Raw genomic sequence first — 27,062 nt, forward strand, 5'->3', positions numbered from 1 at the left:
CTGTTTTACACCATACTGAACTGAATATCTTTGGGTTTTAAATTGACAAATTAACACATTTAAATACATCGACTTGGACTCTGAGAACTGGCCCAGACAATTCTCCCAAATTTCTGCCATTTTACAGAGAAGCGTTTTATCAAGAAAACCTCAGACGATAAATCAATGATGAAAATAATTGTTAGCCCATGTCAGAGTTGAGTATTGCGTCATACAAAGATTTCTGGGCTTCGCTTGACGGACTAGATTTATGGTTTTGAGGACTAATAAAAATCAGTCTCTCTGTGCATCACAAACAAAACTGGAGTCAGGAATTGTTTAGCTAGCTTAGCATAAAGCATGAAAACATGGGGAAATTGGCTAACACAGCTCATGCAGGAACTATTTCTTGGTGATAACAGCTGCATGGAGTGATGGGTTGCCAGGTTGCACTAATCCTGCATGGGACAAAAACCTGTGTTCACTGACCATATCTGACAACCTGCCCTATAATAGAAGTACTGGGTGGACGGACAAATTGATTTTCCACAGAGAATTAGTTACACTACGTCCACCCCATTTTTAAATTTCTGTGCACATACAGGTTAAACAAACAATATAAAGCCAAGATACGCCCTTCATCACCAGATAAAAACTGCATTTTAATTGCAATTAGACTAAACTTCACAAATAAACAGTTAAATAAATAAAACTACAGAGCACTGGTCTGGTGTTAAAACTCCTTACAATCACAAATCTTTTATTCATGGTTTTCTGCTATGTAAACAAAAAAGAAGCATTTTCAAGCACACTTGCAATATTTACTGATGAATAAATCCTTACCAGCTGCAAAATGTCCTCATCCTTTGGCATCACACAGAGTTCCAGTGAGGCATCGCTGATGGAGGCAAGAGTGTGCAGGACGAGAAAGAATGGGAGTGAAAGTGAGAGAAAAGGAGAGAGAAACTGTTATACCACGGGGCACAGACTGTGGAAAGTCATGGCACTTCTCAAGAGGATAAGTTCAACTTGTAAAATCTAAACTTTAATAGCTGCAGTTTAATGAAGTGTTAATGTTATAAGCGTGCTTGTCTGTGATAAGGACGTAATTCTCTCTGGAAAAGTTAATGTGTTTTTTTTTCTGGGAAGTTTCACAACGGCTCCGTCTCATTTTCTGTGTTAGTCCACAAACATGCAGGGGAGTGTTGGCAGTGGTCTGAGTCAGTCAGGCTCTTTCACTCTGTGTATATAAACCATAAAATTATATGACAGCATTCTTACCTGTTCTGGATCAAGGCTATGACTTGCGAGTAGGTCTTCCCAATGATGCTCTCTCCATTCACCTTCACTATCCGGTCCCCTGGATAGAATTAGAGTAATGCATCACAAACCTGCTGTTTACTGCTAACAGGAACATGACAAATGAGCTCTGCACTGAGGGTGCTCTGATCGATCAGCCAACAATCGTTATCAGCCAACATTTGTTCTTAACAGTTTGATAGTGATCTCTATGAAGCTGATCAGATGACACAAAACATGCCAGACAATATCTCTGTGAGCATCTACAATGGCTTCACTGCTCCAGCAGCTCTACCAGAGGTAGAAAATGGTGTGCACTGTTTTGCTTCAGTTTCTGGGTTGAACACAACAGGGTGTTCATCACACCATCTTTCACGTTTAAACATGAGTTGCTACGTTTTGGCAGGGCTGAACGCACCCCAGGTGTCTAAAAAGACAGTGTGTTCCACTGAAATCCATCGTGAAGGAACAAAGCAGCAACCTCCTGGGCTGAAAAATGAAGCCAAAATGTAAGTGCCAAAAACTGCAGTTCTTTGAACGTCCACTAGAGGCTGGCTCAGGAAGCCAGTCAATCTTCATAGACCCTCGTGATAAAATCCCCAACTTTACAGCAGAAATAAATGTGTTTTAACATTTTATCGAGGCTTAAAGTTTCGCATAATTAAGTGCAGGTTGCTTTGAATGGCAGGCTGTCTGCCGATACTGTCCTCGGCTTCTCAGTCAGATCCACCCCTCGCTCCTCTACAGTGCCAGCCTCTCATCCAAATACCACCACTTCTGGTTCCAAAAACCCAAGATGGCAACAACCATAATACCAAGCTCGGGGCTTCAAAACAGGAGTCCACAAACCAGGGGGTGACATCACAGTAGCTACGTCCATTATTTTTACATTACTATGGGAGGAATGCAACCAAAAAGTGGAAAATGTTGTGCATGTTGTTTGCCAATAAATAAAGTTCTCAGTTTATGACATGGTCTCATCTCTTAGGCTTAGTTGACACATACACAGTTATATTTAAAACGTAGCTTTTTCTATGTTTTTTGGCCTTTCGTTGGTAACTGAAAACAGACCTTTCGTCCAGAATGAAGATTTTCATGAACTCTGTTTTCAGTGTTGATGTGTAGACAGGGGGAACTGACTTTTAGGCTTGTAATGGAGAGTGTGCTGTTATCTCCTTTATGTGGCATCAAAAATGAGGCAAAATTTCGTGTAATGGTGGACGTGTCAAAACTAGTGCTTGCGCTAAGGTTGCTAATAGGACATTTTACGTGTTTACACAGGTATGTATAGTAACTTCCACTATACTGACGAACAGTTGGCCGTCAGAATGAGGTCACAGTTTTTATCAGGGTGCTGATCGGTCAATATCTACATCTTTTTCTTTTTCTTTATGTGGCTTTAGGGTTTATGTTATATCGCCGCCTGTTGGTTTGGCTGCTCTTGACAGCACTTAATGTGAAATAATGCTTCACAATAAATAAAAGATTTCAAATAGACCTGTTAATGGCTAAAACTGCTTCCATCAATTCATGATCGACCCCAAAAATCCAGATTGGCCCACCCTTACTCTACATGTCTTTACTTCTTCACCCAGCTGCTCAGCCAAAAAAAAAAAAAAAAAAAAAAAAAAAAAAAGATCTGGAATCCAGTCAATATGGTTATTGACCACAGAAACCACTCTGGAGTTGCTGCTTCCAGCACAAACACACATCTGTGTTTAGATCAAAAGGAGAATACCAATACGTGTTTATTTGAAGGCCCCCCCATGCGAAGGATTCATCCCCATTCAAGTTTTCTGAAGATGGCCATCTTACAGGAAGTGAGGCGAGGTGAGTTTAGGAGAGCAACTGGATAATTGTGGGAAAACACTGCACTCCCTTATCCCAGGAGAGGAGAGCAAACAGATAAAAGCAGACAGTTTAGAGGGCTTGTCCAGCCCACTTAACATTTCCTGTAATACAGAGTGCTAATCTGGCAATAATGCTGACAGAGCTTCAGCTATCACCTCCATTTCACTAGAAACTGGAAGGAGCTGATTCACTTTTTCACTCGAGGGGGGGTAGTATAAGTATTTTTATCCCTGCTGCTTAAAATTAGAAGTGATTCACAAATCAATAAGAGAGAAAACAAAGTCGTAGAAAAAAAAACAGAATCAGGGGAAGGTTGGAATAACAGTGTGCATATTACACTTTGTTCAACCTCCCACGAAGGAGCCATCTGTTATTTTGTAACTTGTATCTGTTTTCCCTGGCGGGCTGCAAGGAGGTGGAATTACCTACAGTACAAACGTGAAGAAATCTTGGCATCAAACGGCGCTTTGAGGTCAGATGTGAGACAGGCAGAGTTAATCATAAGATCAGCCGGTTATCAGAAGCAGTGTGGCGATCTCCATAGAGACTGTGTGTGTGAGTTACGTGTGTGTGTGTGTGTGTGTGTGTACCTGTACAGAGTCCAGCTCCGTGGGCGGGGCCTCCCTCCTTCACTTGCTTGACGAAAATGGTGTCCATTGGCTCCAGACGGTTCCGCTGTCTCCCTGGCAACAAGAGAGCACATGCAGCGAGGCGATTGGTCACACAGTGAGGAAGAGAAGCAGCAGCAGAATCAGAACTAGGCCATGTTGCACTAGAACTGGAAATTTAACTGCAGAAAGAGTGACAGCAGTGCACATGTTTCTCCACATTTTCTCGCTCACTCAAATGATACAAACTTGGAGGATGTCTTGGTTGTAAAGTCAAGTAAGCAGGTAACTTCAAAGTAAAATTTTAAGTTCTGCTTATGTTTTATCTAAAGGAAATGGCTGAGTTGTCAGTAAAGCTGAAACAATTATTCAATTAATCAACAGAAAATCTTAACTATTAGTTTAATTACTTTTGAAAACAAAAATGACAAACACTCCCTACTTTACAGCTCCTCAGCGGTGAGGTTTTAACTTTTCTTTTTCTTATGTCATTATAAATAGGACATTTTTGGGGTTTTGGACTGTAGGTCACACAGAAAAATATTCAAAGACATTGTGCTGGCATTTTAGACCAAAATATTATCTGATTCATTCAGTAAATCGTCAGCAGATTAATCGCTAACAAAAAATGACTGCTAGAGGCACTTATAAAAGCATGAATTCAGTAGTTATGTTGGAACAGTGCAAGTATTGTTTCTCCAAAAGACGCAACTTGAGGGCAAAATGTGAAGCTCTTTTGACATTCTGTATAGAAAGACAACAGCTGAGTTGTCAATATTAAGAAGTAGATATCTGAATGCAGAATTATGCCTGTCTGACAAAATGTGGAGAACCTTTATTTATGTGACACAAGACTTATTTGTTCTTTGAGTAAATAAAAACATGTCTACAGTCTGAGGGTTAGGGGAACTTAACAGCTTCTCAATCATCTTAATTGGCTTTTACTACAAAATTTTCAGGGTTATTGTCAAATGAACATCAATTATACAGCAGTTGTTGGCACTGAAAAACACAGACTCCCTCCAACAATGCAATTTAAATATGTAAAAAATAGTAATAATAGTAAAAAAAAAGTGTGTGGGGGATTTATTGATACATTTAACAGCCCTGCAGATCGCCTTATTCTCAATTCTGATCCAAACTACTTTCAGATTTCTAAATCAAAACACACAAGCTCTTTCTCAGTGAAATTGGTAATTTAAGACAAATAAGTTTCAGGGTTTTATGAAACAGCAAACAGGGGAACTAATTCTTCCTCTTCTCAAAGTATTCCTTAACATCCCAAACATTACTGTCCCACCCACTGACTCTACTCTGCTGTCAGATGTGTCCTGAGCTGCAGAACAGGACAGTGAGGAGAGGTCAGAGTGTGCTGACAAGGCTACAAGCAAACAGACCACAGGGGAGTTTGGTCTCATATGACAGGGGAAGGAACAGCATGGCATGTCGTGTGATGTGCATTTGGCAAACTAGCTGATGGAATCCAGCTAATCAAGACTAAAAAAAAAAACACAACTAACTTCTTTAAGATTCACATCTATTTATAGCAGTTATGTGCATGCAATAAACAGGGAGTGACTGTTTGTGTGTCTGATTAAAAACAGCCAAATCGTTTTTCCCTGAGCAGTAAGCCTCAATCTCAGTTGGCCTCAGCTGCCTCTTAGAGGCCACAGGCTTTGAGGAAGTGCAACATCAGAGCATCCCACTGTTCTTTCCTCAGGGAACGCTGATTGAGTACGCATGCTCTTTTCATGAACGCCCTGCTTCAACATTTACACAGCGGCAGCAGGTATGTGCATTTATAACCCAGTGCTATGTGGAGCCCTGAACAGCTGGACTGCAGCAGATGTGGGTTCAAAGTGTTGCTGAGGAGCAACTTCAAAGTTGAGGAGCTAATCATGAGATTGCTCAACTTGGTTCAGGAATCCAAACCTGTAACCCCTTTCCTTAAAATCCTGACTATGGCCAGCTTGCATTTAGATATTTTTGGGTTCATAAACTTGACAATGTTTAAAGTATGAGCTGCTGTAATGTAAGCAGATCACCTTAGATGTCCCTTTGTGATAATGGCATGAAAAGATATACAATGCATTTGCTAATGCACGCTGCTGCCTCCCTCCTGTGGCAGAAAAAGTTACTGCAAACTATTTAAATTTGTGACATCCCGTGTTTTGATTCAGATTTCAACTTTCCAAAAGCATGTAAGAGCAACATCATCAAAGTGAGTTTAAACTGACACTCTGGCCCTTTTACACCTTATAAAAACACTGTAATCATCAGCACAACCTTTGCTTGAAAGACATTTCTACAAAATAAAAGATCAAAGGTAGCCAATGTACCCCTTCTGAAGTGCCACTGTATTCCTACCCTGTTCATTCACTGTGAATTACTGAATACACTCAAGGTTTGACAGAGATGTTTTTCAGTTGCAGGCTTGTTTTTGATCCAGTAGAAGGCAGTGCAGCGCATAAAATGACTCATCATAGTGAGGAACCGAGTAGAATTGTTAAAGACAACACTGTATTTCCATTCATGCTCTTACTAGACGACCTGGTAGCTGATTACATGACAATAACTTCACCTATAGAAATAACTTGCAGCCCCTTTACAGAGCATGACTGCACTGATGCATTTATGTGCAGCATCTCTGACACAATGTAGGACAGGACTGACCCGAGATGAAGGTACAGATGTTAACAAATGCTCGCTCTACCTCTTCCCTCCTCCTCCCTCTCCGTGTACTCTGCAAATTCCCAATCCCGAGCCAATCTCACCGAGCTCCAACTCTGCTGCACAAATTGGATTTCTGGAAGTTTCCATGCCACGCAGCTGGATGAGCGGGATTAAATGTGGAAATCTAAAGCTTTGGATATTTTTAATGCTCCCAACTGTCTTACCAGAGCATAAACTACTGTGTGGATTAATGAAATACATCAGCCTGCCTCAAAATGACTTCGTCTGTTCCAAAACACAGAATGAGTGTTGAGTAACCTCAGCTACTCTTGGGTGGTACTTGGGGCAAATGTTTCACCATTGGACAAGGCACTACATTTACATGCCATTACATCATTTTACACTCTAGTAAGCAGGTGCAGGCTTGTAGCAGAACTTCGCTTAAAAGTAGGTTTAAATAATTAGGTTATTTTCCCCAAACTGCAGTAGATGACACATAAGTGAAGTTAACCACATCAATGCCATTCAGCGTGGCATTACGTAAAATGCCAGTGTAGTAAACCAAATAAATTAACTTTTTATTTTATTACACACCTCCTTTAGTTTAATGTGACAAAGTCTTTATCATTTGGCATCTAAAAGACCAACATAAGTCAAAACAAATGTGAAAACACTTTAAGCCTAATTTAGCACCTTAAAACTGTCCCTTACTAAAGTTGTTAATTGTAAAAAGGGCTGAGCAATATGGAGAAAATCATATATCACATTATTTTTGACCAAATACCTTGATGTTGATATCGTGACAATATTGTAGGGTTGAATATTGGTGCTTTCACAAAACATTCATGCAGTAAGATTTTTGATAAATAATCATCAGTAATGTGGATATGAAGACGAAGTGGGTAATGGCAAACAATGGAACAGCTAGAACCACGCATATGATGTTACGATATCCAAAATCCAAGAGCCTGTTTACACCTGGTATTAACATGTGTCTAGGGTGATCAGACAACAAGTGGACATTGCTGAATAGAGTTGCAAACCACCAAGATTCATGACCCCCAGTGTCCACATACTCCTTCTGCTCAGCACCACGGATTTGGAGCGACCAACGGCGCGTACTTTCTGGAGCGCTGTGCCGCATAGCGGAGCCGCAAGCTCACATGTGGGAACTGCGAAATCACGTGATAATAAGCACCATTTACTCCATTTATTTTTTAAAAATTGAGAGGATGTGGTAGTTGTTTTGATGAGCGAGCACTAACGCTCTGTAAGTTGCTCACTTTACCACTTTACAACAAGTTGAACTAAGTGTTGGAACTGTCCATCATTTTTTGGATCACTGAAACTCAAGTAGCAGCCCTGATTGTATTCTCTGACTTTAAAAAGCCACAAACTGACCTCTTTTATTGCGTCTTCCACATTCTTGTTTTAAAGCGCAGGAAAACAAAATAATGTCTCTATGTGAACCACAACTCGTGTCAATTATATGAAGCAAAAAAATATCTTTCTTTTCCTTACTGTAAATTTAATACAACCCTATCTGGTCCGATCTAGCAGTCACCGGCCATCCATTGGCTGGATGTCTGCTCTCTGGCCTCAACAAGCTCTGGTTTGGCTGTCGTCCCTGGCTGCACAGCTGGGCCCGGTTGTGTCGGCCAGCTCCCCGCTCCCCCGTTGTTTTGGGTTAGATAATGTTATTCTTCAGAGGGCTGGGCCCGCTGCCCGCTCACTGCATTAACCCTCGTCTAATACCTCTCCCTCCAACTCGCTGTTCTTTACCATTTGTGTCACTCTCACATTTACAAACACCACACCCACATACAAATGTACCAGTATACAAAAATATACAAAAGCCTATGCAGATGTGTTGCTTGTTCTTCGCTCTGACACTGAGAGGAGGAGTAATTTTTTTCCAAACACACAGGCGGAGGAGGACTGTGTATGTGTTTAGATGGCTATCTGTGTCGGATCTCTTCCAGCAGAAAAATTTGAAAATGGGAGGCACATAATCCTGGCACAGTGTATCCCCCCACAGTGTGGGAAGGTCAAAGCACAAGTACACTTTACATAAATCCATAAACTCCAACTTCCTTCAAAAGACCTGCTTTTTTCATCGTCAAACTCTCAAAGACTGCTTTAAGACAGCAGACGAAGCCATCATGAAAATAAATACTGTAATTCTGTCTTTCTTTCTCCCATTCCCACGAAGAAACACTCTGCGCAGTTCACACACAGAACTAGTCCAAACACAACTTCACTTTGAAAGCTTAAACTCTGCTAAAACACCTGCGTAGCCCAGTCCTGACCTCCTTGGAATACGCAATAAACCCACATCCTCACAAACTGTGTCAATAGACTTTGTCAGATGGCAAAACAAAGTGTAGGTGCCAGTCTCAGATGGACATGTTTTATTTCAGTGATGGCTGCACTTTGTAAACAGCCACAGTACAGCCACAGTTTGGAGAAGCAGGCTGGAGTCTGACAGGGAAGCTAAGCGATGTAGTACTGTGAATAGGGACAATAATAAAACGTATTTTAGCCACCTAAAAAAGTCCCACCTAAAAAATAAAATCTATCACAGATTAAATGTACACTATGCTGAGAGTATTTTCAGTTTCACCTTTCCATCAGACAGCCCGTTCCAACAGGAAAGCCATTAACGGCTTCAGTTTCACATCTTTGTTCTCTACAAAGCCACCAGACTCCACTAACAAAAACAGTCATTTTGGCTCACTGAACGTAAGAGCTGCTGGTCTACCACCGCTTTAATCAGTTCATTTGTTTGTGCTATTGTGTGACTTAAGTGAATCTGAACTAACCACTTTAGATGCCAAAGTCACACAGTAACACAAAATAATAACTGATTGAGGCAATGGTAGACCAGCAGCTCCTGTGTTCAGCAACATTAACGCACTGTTTTTCTCAATGGAGCGTGGCTTTAATGAAAGTGATATAATGGCTTTAGTTCCTCGCCGGAAATCACTGTCAGACGGAAAGGTGAAGTGGTGAAAATACTCTCAGTGTCAACAGCCATCTACTGCAGGCAGCAGAATAGACTATGGATAAGTACCTCATACAACCCCACTTCAAAAAAATCTGAACTTTCCGTTTAAAGTCCCCAACATCGCAGACACCATTAAGTCCACTGTTTGTCTTTGCATGTAAGTAAATAAGTAGGCTTACTTGATTTATTTAGCGCATTTCTAAACAGCAGTTACACAAAGAATATAAGAAATATAGCCCGACTGATAAAATTTCCATTTTGGACAGTTTGGTTTAGCCACTTTCGAAGCCACTGTAAAATACTATATAAACATACAGGGACACAGAGCTAAAGAGGGCAACTGAATCCTGAAACACTTATCATCCACCAGGATGAAAACAGTCAGAAGTATGCAACGCTGTAATTCAATGTATGCACAATAAACTTAACAGATGACGCAAAAGAAACAAAGAGAGCCTACTGGGATTTATGTTTGAGTGGCCAAGGGACCCACTGGAGAAATATCTGTCATTTCTGCTCCCAATCCAGCAGCTTTTTATCTCTATCCAAAGTGGACAATCTACACCAAAAATTTACAGTACGTTATCAATGTAACCTTAGCTAGCTTGCACATTTTTAATTAGTAGCCCATTATGCTCACTTTTTGACATGTTATTATTTTTGTTACAGTGTGGCTCAGTTACTCAGCAAGCATCCGGGCTACACTGTAACAAAAATGACAGCAATGGCAAGTGACAGCAGCTCAGGCAAAGTGAGTATAACAGCTGATAGATAAAGATATGGTTGTAATGTATCTACAAAATGATTCAGGGGTCCGACACATTTTTATGAATGAATTTCCAAAAACTTTCCAAAACTTTTCTATTAAATTTTACCCTATTTCCTATATCATATTTGACTTTATTAAATTTGTTTTAAATGGCAAGGCCTATATATCGATTTGGTTATTCAACAGTTTCGAACATAAACATTGGGCATGAAAAGTTCACTACTGACAAAAAAACTCAAGGTCCACTTACTAGCTTTTTCCAGAACTTTTACATGCGACCCCTGGTTTATCTCAACTGTCACCAAGACAGCTTAGTTGTCATTACATGACTCAGCTAAGTATACTTCATTCATATTTTACACCAGAGACCCAAGGAATCTATTAAAGAGGGAAAGGACATGATGTCAGCGACAGCGTTCATGGAGCCAGACTTTGGTGCACGTTCTATTGAAGTTAATGGGGAAGGCACAGCAATCACATCACTCAGCAGTCGCATCACACTCTAACCTATCATGTCTGTGCAGTTACACCTTTGACTGAAAAATCCTTGCACCAAATTAAAAAAAAACACATTACATGATGCTCCAATTGGGCTCCAAACAAATCACAGACGTCTCTTAAGTCCCTGTTTGGTCCAAGTTTAGTTACTTATTGATCACCGCATACATATACCCGCTAATAGTAGGTATCCTTAGAAATCTTGGATCCAACAGCAGCTTGAGATGCAGCTGCTAGACTGAGACATGATCTGTTTGGAGACCAATAACAAGGAAGACAAACGTGCATAATTAGATTTAAAAAATGTCACAAAGCATCATGTAATGTGTGTTTTTAATTGGTGGAATTTTTCAGTCAGACTTGAAGCAACAAAGATATGATGGGTTATAGTGTGATTTGGTTATAGTACCTGCCCCATTGACTCCAATAAAACTAGACACCAAAGTCTGGCTCCTCAATTCTTCTTTTATAGTGTCCTTGCAAAGACTAGTGACCAAGGACAGAGACAACTGCGCTATTTCCATGACAACGGAGCAAAAAGCTGTCAGCTAAGGAAGAGATGTGGTGGAAGGTTCTGAAAGAAACACTAAGGCAAGGACATTAAGAAAAGATGTTTTTGTTAAACTGTTAATTACCTCAGAAATAACTATGGCATTTCTGCAAAGCATATTTCCTACAATAAACTTTCAATACCATAAAGTGTATGTTGGCTGCTATATACACCACTACCAATAAATCTATATCTGATAAAATATCATAAACACAAGGTGCACAAACCAAATAAAGAGTAATATGCAACTGTACATGTACATGTATCACTCAGCAGGGATAACTTAATGGAGAGCTTCACAATGAGTCACTTCCATGACTGTAACACTAACCTAGGAGAAACATGCTGATGTAGAAACACATGCCCGACAGCACCACTACATCACAACAGATTCTCACATAAACACACAGACACACACACACCTGGTGTTTTTTCCACCACAGACAGGAAGGTGGTTGAGTACTTTCCATCACTTTTTTTTCTAGGAACTCCAAATACCAAAATCCACCCAAGGGAGAGAGGATATGCACTGACCACACAGCAAAAAAAAGTGGATCCAGTGTTTTGTTTTCTTTCTGTAAAACAAGCCAAATTATCCACCAAGGGAGTTTGAGTTCAACTGAGGGAACAAGTGACAAACATCTGGAGACAGATGGGGTGATTTTATCCTAAATTCTGGCTCTTGCCTTAAGAAATGTGTGAAATGAGTCAACTGGCCGTGAATGTAGTGGGTGGTGTCTGTTTTTTTTAGTCTTTCCAATATACATAAACACAAGAGCACATGTGTAAAGAAAGGATTAAACTGTGTGTTTATCTGTCAGTTGCAGTCGTTAGCATTTCAGCTAACAAGCAGGCTACCTACAGTAGCACTAACTACATACATTTGTGGGATTACAGGTTAAAAAGCCGCATTAACAACAGCACATTCACTCTGTAGGATTTCCTCACAGTGTGGGAGCTGGTCCTGATTGCTACTCTATCAGAGTTTAGGCTAAGGTTAGCAGATTTGGCCAAGTTTCAGCCCAGCAACCCCAGCCAACATTAGAGAGATAGTGTTACACTGGCAAAACACATCTGTTTGTCCTCTTCCTGAAAGCCTCTTCTTTTATTACCCGCACAAAGTATCATAATGATATTATCAATCTGGCAGTTTTCCTTATCCTACTTATAATACAAGAACTGACTAGCTCTACACAAGAACAATCCTGTTTTTTACATAGATCATCAACTGATGCTAACTTTTTGCCTGAGACAAGCAGACTTTTAGCAAAATGTATGTTTGTCAGCTAGAAATGAAAAGCCTGCTTTTATCTATCTGTGAAATCTAAAACTAAATGTTTGTAAAATTGGCCTGGATTTTAGTTTTAAATTTACCATTATCATAACTTTAAACTGCATATATGAGAATAAAAACCTTAGCAGGAGAGCATCTTGGAAGCCACGTGGTTACAGTACATGCTACATAACCACAACGTCCCAGGTTCGTCTCCAGCCTTTGGACCTTTGTTGCATGTCATCCCCTTCTCTCGCTTTTCCACCATTTCCAGGCTGCCGCGACACAAACTGCAGCCTCCCAGGCTAAAAATGAAGCTAACACGCAAGTGCCAAAACCTGCAGTTCTTTGAATGACCGCTTGACACTGGCTCCAAAAGTGAGTCAATCCCCATAGACCCCCATGTTAAAATGCCTGACTTTACAGCAGAAATGAACATGTTTACAGCCTGGTACAAGAAGGTTTTGGTCTCTATAGCTAATTTCCCCCTTCATGACAACTGTACAGTGGTTGAATTTTTATATAACTCACCCATTTAACTTTTGTTAAGGCTTAAAATAACACATAATTAAGGGTGGGCCGTTCTGAGTGACAGCCTGTCTGCTGACAGTGTCCATGGCTTCTCAGTCAGATCCACCCCTCGTATCTTGATAGCCCCAGCTTCTTGCCAAAATATGGCTCCAAAAAACAAAGTGGCTTCAAACCCATGGGTGATGTCACCGTAGCTATGTCCATTATTTCATATAGTCTATGCCTCTACACTGTCATCTGACGAAAATGTCAAGAAAATAGTTGGGGGAATATAAGCATAGCATTACTTAGTAAAGGGGGCATATGGTCAATTGTATTGCCTTAAAAAAAGCTTTGACTCAAGTCTTGATCTTAACAACTTCTATGTGGGTGCATGTCATTATAAATAAACAAGTTGTCAGCTTTACAACTACTCACACTCAAGACAAAAAACCGGTGGGGAAAACTACTCATAGCCAGAATTAAAAAAGAAAAAAAAAAAAAACACTTTAATGAATCTAGATTTGGGGAGTTCAGCGTAAGGCCTAATGGTAACAAAACTCACACCGGAAAAGTCAAAAAGTCAAGGAGGGCAGTAAGAAAACAGACATGGAAAGAAACAGAAAGGGAAAGGAAGACAGGAAGGTTAGAGGATAGAATAAGGAGTAGAGAGAAGGAAAAAAGAAGTGAAAGACAAAACTTTGGACACAGCTTTGTTAAAGAAGGTGGGGCATTGAAAAGCACACTGGAGAATACTGGGGAATTCTGTTTGCTTGTGCTGCATTACATTCCCTCTGCAGACTTTATGGGAAAGAAGCAAAATCTGACACACACAAAAAAAAGTGGGGAAATAAATCTGGTATCTGCAGAGAAAAGTGTTTCTCGTTGAATGAAAAACAAATATTTGAACAGATGGAGGAATTTTTTTTATGTTGCGGAGGCACCACAGCTTCATAAGCATAGCACCAAACGCCTCATTCGGATTTTACCCTTCAACAGCTTGCTAAAATACACAGCTGAAGAGAAAGAGATACAGGAAAGGGAGAGACAGAGACAGGAGGGAGGGAAGAAGGGAGGAAGTGAGATAGAGAGGAAGATTTGGTATGTAGACAACCGCTGTGAAAGGAAATAAACAGATCCATACTTGACACACACACTCTGTTCCCATGTTTCCACTATGCACCTACACACTGTACATCAATGTTTACGTTTGTTTATCTATGTTATCTACGTCAGTCTCTGTGGGTCTGTCTGTGTGTGTGTTTTCTGGAGGTTTGAAGTGTTTCCAGCGGCAACACCCAGCTAGTCAACATGCGGTCAGCACGCGCCCCCCCTCTCTTTCTCTCTGTCTCCAAACACCAACAGCCTCATCACACACTGGCCCAGAGTCAAGCAAATAAACTGCACTGCAGAGCGCTGAGGAGGCCGGGAGGCTGCAGCGAACATCACAGACCTGACTCAGGCACAGAAAACTAGAGAAATCTGCAGAATGCAGCTTTTCTCTTTAAAGCTAAAGTGCGGGTCTTTAACAAATAAATGGACATCTGTTGCATTGAAGCCTCTGCCAAACAGGTTCACACTATGCTAATTAAGCCTACTGCTGCCTGGGAAAGCTCTCTGTATTTACCAGTAAGCCAGAGTTGTAGTGTCTGGCAACTTTCCTGCACAGGCAACCCGGATGTGATGTGTTGTACGTCAACAGCCAGAGGGGGTAGAAGGAGAAAAGGAAACCAAATTGACTAACGGTATGTATGCAAGTATGGCGGATAATCCTAAAACTTTTGGAAGTTGATGCTCCAGATAAAATAGAAACTCAGCATTCCGAGTAAGGATTAAAGTAAAAAAAAAATGGCTTGAAGAAAGCAGTTTTTCAATGATGTTATGGTGTTTCAGGGTGTGGTCAGTTTGCTGTGATAGCAACCACCAAAGCTACATGTCTGGGAGTTAAAAGATATACCAAATCTCTTTTTGATGCCCTCCGTCTCTCCGTGGCTACATGTTGATCCATGACAGATAGGTCAGGAATGATGAATTGATTGGTGAATCTGAACTACCATTTAAAACATCAAAGTCACAAAATAACACAAAGCGATCAAGGTCGTGGTAGACCAGCAGCTCCCGTGTTCAGCTAGGTAAAATTGTTGTTTTTGTGAATGGAGTCTGGCTTTAAGGAGGGCATAGATAAATTTCACTTTTAGTTTAGTTCTCTGTCGAAACGGGCTGTCTGTTTGGGAAGCACTGAACATACGAGTGGATAAATGAGACTTGGATTATACTGCCGACTTGTGGGAGAGTTTTTAAATGGAAGTTTTGATATTGTTTTGCTGTTGTTGAACGTCGATTGTTATGACTTCAATTCATCAAGAATTTTCTCCATTTTTGGATTCTTTGTCTTCGAGTTTTCCTCACAAATTCCATGTAAGACAGGCTGAGTCACTGATAAACAAATGGTCATATGGGGGGTGAAGTTCTCCTTTCAGACATTAAATTATTTCCAGTCCTTCAGGATACCTGAAAAATCACTAGATTTGGAGATACAGGGCTTTCACAGGACAGCGACCATGTTACGACCTTCACGAGAATGGTATCACTTAATTGTTATTCCTATTACAAATGTTTAGTCTTGATTAATTTAGCTGCCCTTTTCGCTATCAGCTGTGGCCCTATTACCTGTCAGCGTCATCACCACCGGGTCTCTGAGCCTGCTGAGAGGCAAAGACAGATTTATGAGAGACTGGAAGTGAGCCAAGAGACTTCCTGTGGCAGCAGGGGGGATTCTCCAGGCAAGGATCGTTATTCACCATCTATTGAGCGCTGCAGTGAATGGTTCTCATGCATTTACCACGTACTATTTAATGACTTAGGCACGCACACAATCGCACATACATGACTTCTTTCAGGTAGAGCCACAAAAAGGAATTTAAGTTCAAGAATGTGGAGCCACACAAATTCCCTGTAGGGTTTCCTCTTGCCACAGCAGGGCCCTCATGTGTGGGTTGTTTAATGTTTTGAGGCCTGTGTTGAATGAGGCGGGCGGACACGGAGGAGTTAAAATGGGTGGAGAGGGGGGGTAGTGTGAGGAATGTGACACCGAGGGCCAAGAGGGATGATGAGGGACACTTACAGGAATCTCTCAATTTCCCGTTGAGAGGCGTTTAAGAGTCAGAATTATCACAAAGCGCTGTGCTCACCCTCCTCTAACCCTGGACTCTTCACTTTGACTGTCCACTCATGCCATAACAATTCACTGAATCACACCTGGTAGGGTTTTGGGTTCATTACAAGTTAAACAAACAGATAATGATGATTATCTTCTCCTGTTTTCATTTTTATTACAGACAGAGAAACTGCTGCTGCTGCCAGAGAGGTATCAGATCTATCAAACACTGAGCTTAGATGAGAAAACACAAAGGCTTACATGTAACTGGGGTAAAGGGAACATCCCTCTTTTCCAAAAAGTGGATATTTATTTACATAAAAATGCAATGGATTAATCCTTTAAGACCATACTGTTGCTGTTCAGTCTTTGAGTATGTTTATAGGGGCCCACATACACGTGCTTTGTGTTTCTGCATGCCACACAGACGTGAGAAGCAGGGCTGTTTAAGAAGTGCAGCAGAGCAATTCTCCTGCATTCATGCTGGGCTGCAGACGTGAGCAGAATACTGAGGGACCGGAATGACGAGCTGGATGCTCTGAGGAATGCCGAGGCCTTGCCAGGCTAACAGCAAAGCTCCGACTGCCACTCTGAACAGCAAAGCTTTAAGCACCAAAGTGCAGCACGACACCGCCTCTCTGCAGAAAAAAAAGCTTAAGCTGCAACATGTTGTTTACACTGGCTCCAGCACCATCACAGGGTCAATCTGTGCATTTCAAGAGCTAATGATGGGACTGAATTGCCAATGCTAATGCATTTTTCTGACTGAGGCACTAAGAATCATCAACATGCATCTATTTCAATCTATATGAAGTGAGAATACATTGGAGTAATGGACTGTCAATCCTAATTTGAGCCCTATTCTGGGGAGTTACTGAAGAATAGCAAGGAGTAAATGGTTTCTGTACTGCTCTTATTGTCACACCTGAGGTCCTAGATCACAGAGTGCATCTCTAATGCATACAATGATTTAAAAAAGGTTCATTTCAACACTTACCTCGGCTGCCATTCTCTTCATCCTGCAAGAGAAGAAGACAGAAATTCAATGTCAGATATGTAATTTAATGTCATTCAAGAGCTTCCGGTTTTAGATTCCTTATCAATCTTATGCATATAAATGATGAAAGACATTTTACATCATATGTTACATAAAAAATACATGTAATTTTTCCCACCCCATTCCAAACAAGAATGATAACAGGTTTCCTAATCTATTAATAATTTGAGTCACTAATAAAGAAAACTGCTAAATATTTGCCGAAAAAGAGGCAATTTCCAGTTTTTCTCTTTCTTATTTCTGTGTATCTAACATATTTGGGTTTGACTATTGTTTGGACAAAACAAATTGTTTTGGACTCAGTGATTTCCAATTGTTTTTTATTTGCTTCATGAAAACAAAACAAACCACAAAACAAAAAAGGGTCTGCTGACCAAATTACAGAAGTTAAAAGAAAGAGAAAATACATAAATAGTTGCCAAATTCAGGCCAATTTCTGCACTCAACTTTACAACACATAAATGGTAACCTAACAGCAATAGCAACAAAATGGAAAACAATCACTTAAATAACCATACAAGGAGGAAGGACCACAATCATTATACTATAAGACAACAATCCATTTAGAACCACCTATAAAAACATTCCTCATCATTCAAAAGAAAAAAAAAACTTTTAAAGCAGCTATAATTCATATTTCTATAACAACAATATCAAATCACAATGTGTAAACAACATGAAAAGGGTCACTCATGAATTATCACGTGAATCAGTACCTCTTTATGGAGCTTTGCAGTGAGTTTCAGTCTTTGTTTAGCTGTCCAGCCCTTAACATTACCATTTTGGTTCAGTCTAGATACAGTTTGTGAACATAGTGGAGCATTAGGCAGTTAAAGTACCAGATATTTCCCTGAGTACAGACCAAAACAGAGCTAAAAGAGAGTGAATATTGGACTTACAGTCACCACATGGACATGAATAGTATAATTTTACTACTTTTGAGACAAGCTGATGTCAGCTTGTGACAGATTTCTTTATGTGGTCATCTGCTGCAGGCAAACTACAAAGGAGTTTACATTACGTAGCCTACACTGCTACATGTAGCAACATGCTAACGTCAGAGAAGCATGCAATCTTGGTCAACAATGTTGCAAATTTCTCTCTGATTTTGGATCATATTCCTGCTGGGGCATGTCTGGTTGTGTTTAGAAGTTTTATTGGTGTTTTTCCATGGAACAAAGTGTCACTATTCTCTGTTACCATCATGGTGGTGCAGAGATTCCATGATACAGTAGACCTGGAAACACTGACCAGTCAGAGTAGACTGGGCTTTTTTGTAGGGGAGGCTTAAAGAGACGGGGCTAAAATAGACTGTATCAGACAGAGGGTCAATACAGGTGATCCTGCACAGACAGTATGAGGAAAATTAAGTGTTTTTTGAACATTAAAGCATGTAAAAATGTTCTAGTAGAAGCCCCAAAATACAATTATGTACCTGAAATGAGCATAACAGTGTTGTCTGGCATTTTAAAGAGAAATCAATTGTTACTCCAAATAATAGTTAACTGCTGCCATAGAGGGACTCTCCCAGCACTGAGTGATGGATGAGATGAGCCATAGAGAAAAACAGAAGCATTAATTATCATTTAGAATTGCTACATTTAAATTATTGTGGCAATCTAGACACAAGAGGGGACAAGACTCCTCCACAAGCCACTTCATAGCCACATTTGTGTTTTTTCCTGTTCCTCAACACATAAAACTTTAATTTCCCTCCGAGGCTCAGTTAAAATCCACACGCTCCTGCTTTAATCCACCTCCCCTCAGTGACACATATGTTCTCCACTGTATCTTTAAAGACTCCCTGCTCTCCCAGGGCTTTCCTTAAGACGCTCTGACCCTCTTCAAACTAACCCCAATATCCCCAAACTGCGATTAATCAAGATCTCCAATCCAAGACCTGAAAGTAATTACACTGAAATGTGATGAATGTAGAAGATGAGGATTTTATTTTTTTTACCCTCCCCTTGTTGGTTTGAGTTACGTAATGGGGGAACTGGTTTGGGTTTACAGTGAGTGTGACCTGACGGATTGAAAATTTAAAGCTTAAGTTTGAATATTTCCCAGAATCACGTCTTATGATAAGAAACCCACAGCAGACTCGAGACAGTCAGCTGAAAGGCAGACAAACTATAGCTTCAGTTGTGTAATACTATATATCAGTGTCTCAGAATTATTGCATACATAAATAAGAATAATGGCAACCTCTTATAGGAGACTAAAAGCTAAATTCTGCTTTGTCAGGAGCTGCCAGTGTTTCAAGATTAATTCACTGCCTTCATTTTGCATGGTATGCATCTAAGACTGCCAGGCTTTTAAAGAGAACAAACTTGCTAATGTCAGTTCAATTCAAGCCCACAAAAACTTCATATCCTTTTATTAAGTAACAGCAAGGATGAACTTGAAAGTGTCCGAAAAAACACTGTGATACCCAAGAAGGCCTCTGGGAGATACTGTCTCTCTTTTTGGTTACAGAAATGTCTGAAGAACTGTCGTGCCACAGTTTCTCTTACAACATGCAGAACCGAAGCCAAAAGCTATAAACAGAAAGCACTATGCTAACTTTGTAGGAAATCCTTCTGTGCAAACTGAAGAGGCTGTCAAAATACACTTCAGAGAAAAGTAAACCCAATTTATCCTGAATTATCACTTTAAAAAAACGAACAGTCAGGAGGCGGCGATAAGCTTTGGGAAAGCTGACTCGAAACACCGGCACATTTTCCCATTAAAGAAAGCCTGTTGTATTTACCAAAAGCCCTTTAGTGTGTGTTAGTCTGTGCTCGTCTGTGCATTAGGAGCCGGAAGTGCTGTAACGTCAGGATTAATACCAAAGGGCAGATTGGTGCTGATGTTATCCAGAGGACGGCTGGCAGGCTTCCCAGGTGGGATGATACGAGTCGGAGCGGCTCTTAAAAAAAAAAAAAAACCTTTCTGCATTTCTGCATCAGTGACAGGACACGACAACTCATTGTATTTTCAAACAGGTGTGTCGTATGTCCATATTGGCAAAGTGGCTAAATTTTAAAAAAACAATAATCAAATACATTAGTATGCAAACAAAATCTGTTCCTTTAATCGAATAGTTTATCGTTAAAAATAACTACGCAGGATTCTCCCTCCAAAAAGATGTACTAACTAAAACAGAAGTAATCCCTCTCACTCATCACTTGGGAGGTGTATTTTCTTGCAGCGACTCTCTGTCTGTATTATTTACTTCTTACTTTGCTGTGTTCAGGACATTTCGAAGCATGCACCCCCAGCCAATAACAGTACGCAGATAAGGTAAGGACCAGGTGCCAGACCAAGAGGAAGCTACAAAAATCGCAGATACAGCACCAAAAAATGCAAATATAACGAGGCAGAACGCCAAGCGGACAAAGCTCATTCCAAAATCAGAGTGAATCCAGGGTCGGCTTTCACTTTCACTGGTGAGCACTGAAGGAAATGATGAGGAAGAAAAGTGAGGCGGTGTTGGCCTGTTTTTGTTGGACAGGTAGATGCCGGTGGTCAGCTTAGTTCGCTTGCCATGGTATTGGCTTTTCCTTTACAACAAATGTAATATTTCTACAATAGTGCAGTATCATTCAGTGTATGTACAAGCAATTTAGAGAGTGGGTCTACAAACTGTACCCGACAATTCCTGAGTAGAATACCTTTAAGTTAAGATAAGCCAAATAAATATAAAACTAATATTAAGATAGTTTCACTTTCTGTCGATAAACTACTCAACTAATCAATGCAGCTCTTCCAGAATCTATAGAAATGTAAAGTGGGAGAAGCTACAGTGTGTGGAGCCACCCCAGTTTAGCAAGTGGTAGCCTCATTAATTTGTTCTGTCGACGATATTACATGACTCACAGCAGGAACACTGCTTTTTAAATAAAAAAGTCAAAGGTACCAGCTTGCGTACACAAAAATATAAGGTGAGATCTTAACTATGACCCCAAAGGCACATTTCAGTGAACGACATCCAATTGCCAAGCTGAAAATGCTGCTTACGGCAGGAAGAAGCTCACAATTTTTAGCTTTACTTTTAAATTCTGGGCCAGTTTTGGATGAATTCAGCAACTGTGCAACCATATTTTGTGATGAAGCATTTCGAATTTGCTACAGCTCTGATTTGCAATGCTAAATGGCTTCTTCTCCATGGCAACAACAACCAAAACGTGTGGGTATTGTAGTATTTGGTGCCATTTGCCAAGTTAAAATAATTAAAACAGGTGTTTATTAAGATACAGTAAACTTACACAATCGTTACTTGTTTCTGTGTCCATTCACATTGTGGACATTGTTAATAGAAACATTTGAAACGGGAATGCAGAACAGGGAGAAAACACTTCCTCCCTCTTCACAACTCTACTGCACAAAGGAAATTGAGGAGCTCCTCACAGCTGGAAGGAATTACAACAAGTGGCGGATGGTGGTAAAACACCTTCAGGAAGATCTCAGAACAGCAAAAACATGATAAATATGATGAATAGTTCATACTGTATGTAATTAATAAGTAGTGTGGAACTGGGACACATCTCTACTGTCCCAACAGCACTAAATACTGAGGTGTTTGTTTAGGACTGAGTTCAAACAGCAGCTGAAAGTCATGATTCTGACTGTGTTTTCCCCCTCGTGTCACACAAATCAGGTGTCTTCTAATCACTGCAGACACTAAAAAGCTAAATGAAGTCACATTTTATGATTATAATCTGGAACACTGACCAGTAGTTATAATTTTCAGAACCGTGTCAGCAAGGCCAGAGTTAGCACAGGGGACAAAATAAACAAAGTGACTGGAATTTGGAGAATGATTCAATCGAAGTTGTAAACAAATGCGTATACTTTTTAATATTGTTGAAATAGGTTGCATCTTTCAAGAGTATAGAACATTGATTTACTGTGTCCAATCAAATGCATATTGTACAGTTGCTACTTGGGTAATTTCAGTCTGAAAATATGTTTTTTCCTGAAGCTATACAAGTCAAAATCAAGTTTTATTCCCTTTAATTTCATTATCCTGCCTGTTGTCTGAGATTATTTCATCTGCTTCTGATACAAAGTTTGTTTTTATGACAGTGTTTTACATTAAGTCAGATCCTCCTACTGGCCTGAGGCTGACATCACTTGTTTCAACAAAAGGTTATTTACTTTGTGTATTTTCTTACTTCAACTGTCAGAATTTATTGCTTGTTTTAAACTATTACTGAGCTCTAAATTGCATTAGATGGTATGATGCTTGTTTTGGTAACAGATGACGTTATATCACCTTCAGAGAGTTGTGGACGGCAGACTCAGGCGGGTAGACGATGAAGTGTCGCAGTGTGAAGCCGAAGCCCTGGGAGGTTCGGCGCAGGTGAAGCGTCTTGGGCCCCGGCCAGGAAAAAGGCTCCTCCTCGGGCCCGGGAGAAGCCAAAGCCGATGCCTCGCTCTGATTGCGCCCATCCTTCTGCTTGGCCTGAGAGAAGGAACAAAAAGCAGGTATATCAGTGTTGATCATCAGGACATAAACTGTGGTGTTGATATGGACAGAACATGAAAGAAGAGGAACAATTTTAAGAGACTTATTTTAATCATAATTCATTTAGCGAAATACACTTATTTGCTTGAGATCTAGATGAGAAGATGAGAAGCTATCAGTTACAGTTAAATAAATAAATAAATAAAAAAAAAGTTAAAAGTCATGAGAAAATAATCATAACTTTGTGTAACAAATGTTTTTTTCTTTGTTCCCCCTCATATCCTCACCGCCTCCCAGGAAATTTATCTTATATCCCCTCGGGCAGTCTTGACCACCCAGTTTGGAAACCACTGCTGTAAATGATGCACCGCTCCACAACAAAGAAATCAAACGTGGTTGTGAAAACAATGACGCACTAATAGTAATACTGCCATTTCCACATGTTCACTATTGAGAATAAACTCACAGCCACAAAAAAAGTATAGTCACTTCATCCCTGGAAACTGTGTAAAGAAAGTGGGTTTGCTACAACAAAGACAAGTGTGTTTTCACAAATGAAACAGCCCAGAGCTAAGCATACGTCTTATTAATCAACTTGATTTAAAAACACAAGAAATCCCCTGACAGTGATTTCTCACAGTTATCAGGCTGTTGTTTCTGCCAAGGTGTCATTTGTGGTCAAGGTTTGCGCTTGTGGGAATGAGAAAAAGAGGAAAACAAGAGGGTTTATTAATAAAAGATATGCTGTAGGGTGTTTCTGCTGTATAAATAGATTATAGCACATTGGTTGTCGACTATAACCTGCTACAAAAGGCTGTTTTTGAGTATGTGAAACATGTTTGACCAGCAATCTTTCTGCTGTCTATCATTATAAACACTATGGCAGATTGATAACATCACAGTGGCTGATTTGGATGTTAAATGTAGATAATAAGAATTGTAAGACATAGTTACCCTCCTCAAACCACATAAACATATTTTATATACCTAAAATCAAATGTCTAAACAAAATCCCCCATCACTACCACATCATTAGTTTGTAATGGGATTACTCTGCTGATTAACTGTGTCATTTTCTGGACTTCTCTATAATTTTAGTCCACATACAGTGAGTGTCATAGAGCTCAAAATACTTCCTGACTCTTACTGTCATCACCAGTTAAATAAAACTGGTCTCAAGTACCAGCAAACTGATCTCCTCTGCTACTGCGCTCTGTCTAAACGGTGGGTATATAGATATATAATATATCACATTCACTACAAGCTGTTGAATAAGACACCAAAATGAGTTTCAGCTTGCAAACACGGGAAAAAAAAGTCATTTCAGTCAACACAGCTGGTATCCTCAGATAAAAACGGCTGGTGACAGAGGCCAAAAATGCAGTCAAATAATTTTGTTTCTAAGTTGGTGGTTAATGTCAGCGTTCACAATATCTGTCAAAATAATAGGGACTGTCATATAAGCCACATTTGTACTGCCCCGAGCTCCACACAGCTATACATATGGCTTTAGTTATTGCACATTTGGGGCTTTGCAGGGCTATTTGGCGTGTTTGCATGATGACAGACTTATCTTCTACATTTCTTCTGTGACTAACACAAGGGATAAAAACAACCATTAAATGCTGGCAGCTCTCCCTTGCGTAATATCACATTTATGCCTACATCACACAACGCGTGCTTCACATCAGCAGCAAAACTCGGACTTTTAATGTTCTGTAACAAAAAGTTGTTTGCGTTGACTTGGTGTCAAGTGGCAACTGTAGCTAAGCTGAAAATACAGTGAGTCACCGCAGTTTACGTTCATAACTCTCTTCCTGAATATGATGTTACAAAACACACAGTAACACACACACACACACACACACACACACACACACACACACTCATACACACAGAGGGAGTATGGGTGGTCACATGTTAGATTTAAACATAAGATTGCGTCATTCGCTTAATACTATGATGTAGAGCTGCAACTTCATTGTTGGTTCAGGAACAAAATATTCAGTAGATTGACTGACTTATCATTTTGGTCTAAAAAATATTAATCAGTGTTTCCCAGGGTCCCAGTTGACAGCTTTAAATATCTTATTTTGTCTGACAAAGAGGACCAAATATGTTCAGTTTAATATCATAGAAGAAGAAAACAAGCAAGTATTCACATTTGGAACCAGAACAGAGGCTGCTGTCACATTTTTAGTTTAAAAAAATGATTGTAACGATTAATTGATTATCGAAATTATCGAAACACTTTTCTATTGGTTGACCCTTTTCCCAAAACATGTATAAAGAACTCACGTATGTTTATATATCCAACTAAAATACAGCAAAAGCTTGCCTGGGTCCAGACCTTTGAATCCTCCCACTAAACCAGGTTCAAGTTACTTGACTGGTCTGGCATCATGACATGAAACAGCTTCGGTTAAAATAAAAAAACAACCAATGACGCAGCCACAGGGGGAGTAGTGATTAGCCAATCAGCACCATGGACGGGACTAGTGCCGTTGTCAATAGTCGTCAAGAGTTGTCATGCGGTGCAACGGATCCAATAAGAGTTAACAGCAACAATGGCAAGCACTATAGTCAAACTAGACGCTGCTATGAAGGCTGTTCTAAATCCAAAGATCTTCCTAATATTGCCAAACATCGTAGCCGGACATGTTGGTCTCCTGTGATTGGTTAAGGAAAATCAAATCCCCCATCCCATGGAAATTGGACAAAGTGGACCAAGCAGCAACCTTAGGGGCTGAACAATAAAGCCAAGTAGCAAAAACTGCAGTTCTTCGAATTGCCACTAGAGGCTGGCTCCAGAAGACAGTCAATCCCTTTAGACACCCATGTTAAAATGCCCAACTTAACAGCAATAATAAACATGTTTACAGCCTAGTACAAAAAAAGGCTTTGGTGTCTATAGCCAATTTCAACATTCATGACAACTGTATGGGCGGGAGAATTTTTATCTAACTCTAACTCTAAACTATTTACATTTTATCAAGGTTAAAGTATGCATAATTAAGCCCGGGCTGCTTTGAGTGACAGGCTGTCTGCTGATTGTGTCCTCAGTCAGATCCACCCCTCGCTCCTCCACAACGCCATCATCTCACATCTCACCAAAATATGGTCACTTCTGGCAAAAAAAACAAGATGGCGACAGCTGTAATACTGAACACAAGGATTAAGTTAAGTTTTGGACTGTTGGTTAGAAGAATCAATCAATTTGAAGGAGTTGCATTGGGCTCTGCAAAATTGTGCAAGGCATTTTTTATTACTATTTTGTGACCATAACCAAACTATTAATCAGCCATCCAGGATGTTGTGATCACAATTAAAACGAATTATATCAATCCTTGTGAATTCTGCACAACCTTGAAATTTTGCCCAATTATTGCCACTTTACCGCTAATTTGACCAATCATCACACTTGAGTTCTGTTGTTGTTGTTGTTGTTGTTAAGATTCAGACATGTGTGGCATGACCGTCTCACATTTACCAACAAAATGTACTGCTAAAGAATGTGCAAGGCAATACCCCAATGTTCTGCATGAAAGCATGGGTAGACATTTTTGCAGCACGTTCAGCTTTGTAGTGGAACACAAACAATATCCATTGATAAACACTTTTCTATTGCAAAACACATCTGGAGAATGACTGAAACACGTGGACAACAGACGATATAAATCACCATGACAGAGGCTGTTGCATCCACATCTATTGCACGTGCTGACACAAGCAAGGCGAGTCAGATTAAACATGCATGGAGAATGGTTATGTTGGTGTATGAATCATAAATTCAGAGCAGTGCTGTTTTATTTTCACTCAAAAAGTACAAAGAAGTCAAAAATGTTATGTGTTGCAATAGTCCAAACACACAAAACAACAATACCACTCTCAGAAAACATCCAGGACTTCAACTCCATTTTGCATCTATTTTCCAAAGCCTTTTCAAATGCCTAACAACACAGATTTATCATTACCTTAAAGATTCATCAGGAATATTCTCTAACACTTAATCACGATGTCTCTATATTGCGTCATCACTGTGAAACACTCTGACCTCTCCCGCTGCTGCGAGCTGTCTGAGCAGCGAGACTTCTGTCACATCCATCATCAAAGTAATGATGGAGCTGAACCGCTGCACCACAGGGCGTGCGTTAGCGGTTATTGCTAACACCACCATAGTGACTCGGGGCTAGTCGAGCCTGCCAAGAGTTTGAGCCTCAACCCAGAGCTCTCTGCAGGCTCTTCTCCTACCAAAATACATCTTAGGTGTGGATCCAAAACAAAGACATTCTCCCCACCACCCCTCGGGCTTCTCTATCCGCACCTCTCCTCGGCCTGTCTGGGAGCAGCAGATGTAGGGGCCTCCAGAGAGCGGGATGGGT

General features: G+C 40.2%; 1 protein-coding gene across 3 annotated transcripts in view; it reads right to left on the minus strand.

Annotated features, from left to right (window-relative positions):
- Window positions 1-27,062, minus strand: part of LOC126397681 (rho GTPase-activating protein 21-like) — a 108,303-nt gene that overhangs the window by 28,017 nt on the left and 53,224 nt on the right. For all 3 annotated transcript variants that reach the window (XM_050056611.1, XM_050056609.1, XM_050056610.1), the window contains 5 exons: window positions 22,489-22,677; window positions 17,172-17,193; window positions 3,720-3,812; window positions 1,261-1,339; window positions 823-877 (listed from right to left, as the gene is read on the minus strand). In XM_050056611.1, the coding sequence (XP_049912568.1) occupies window positions 823-877; window positions 1,261-1,339; window positions 3,720-3,812; window positions 17,172-17,193; window positions 22,489-22,677 (438 nt within the window). The remainder of the gene's footprint in view (window positions 1-822; window positions 878-1,260; window positions 1,340-3,719; window positions 3,813-17,171; window positions 17,194-22,488; window positions 22,678-27,062) is intronic.

The sequence above is a fragment of the Epinephelus moara genome, chromosome 11, assembly GCF_006386435.1.
Source record: "Epinephelus moara isolate mb chromosome 11, YSFRI_EMoa_1.0, whole genome shotgun sequence".
NCBI classification, from domain to species: domain Eukaryota; kingdom Metazoa; phylum Chordata; class Actinopteri; order Perciformes; family Serranidae; genus Epinephelus; species Epinephelus moara.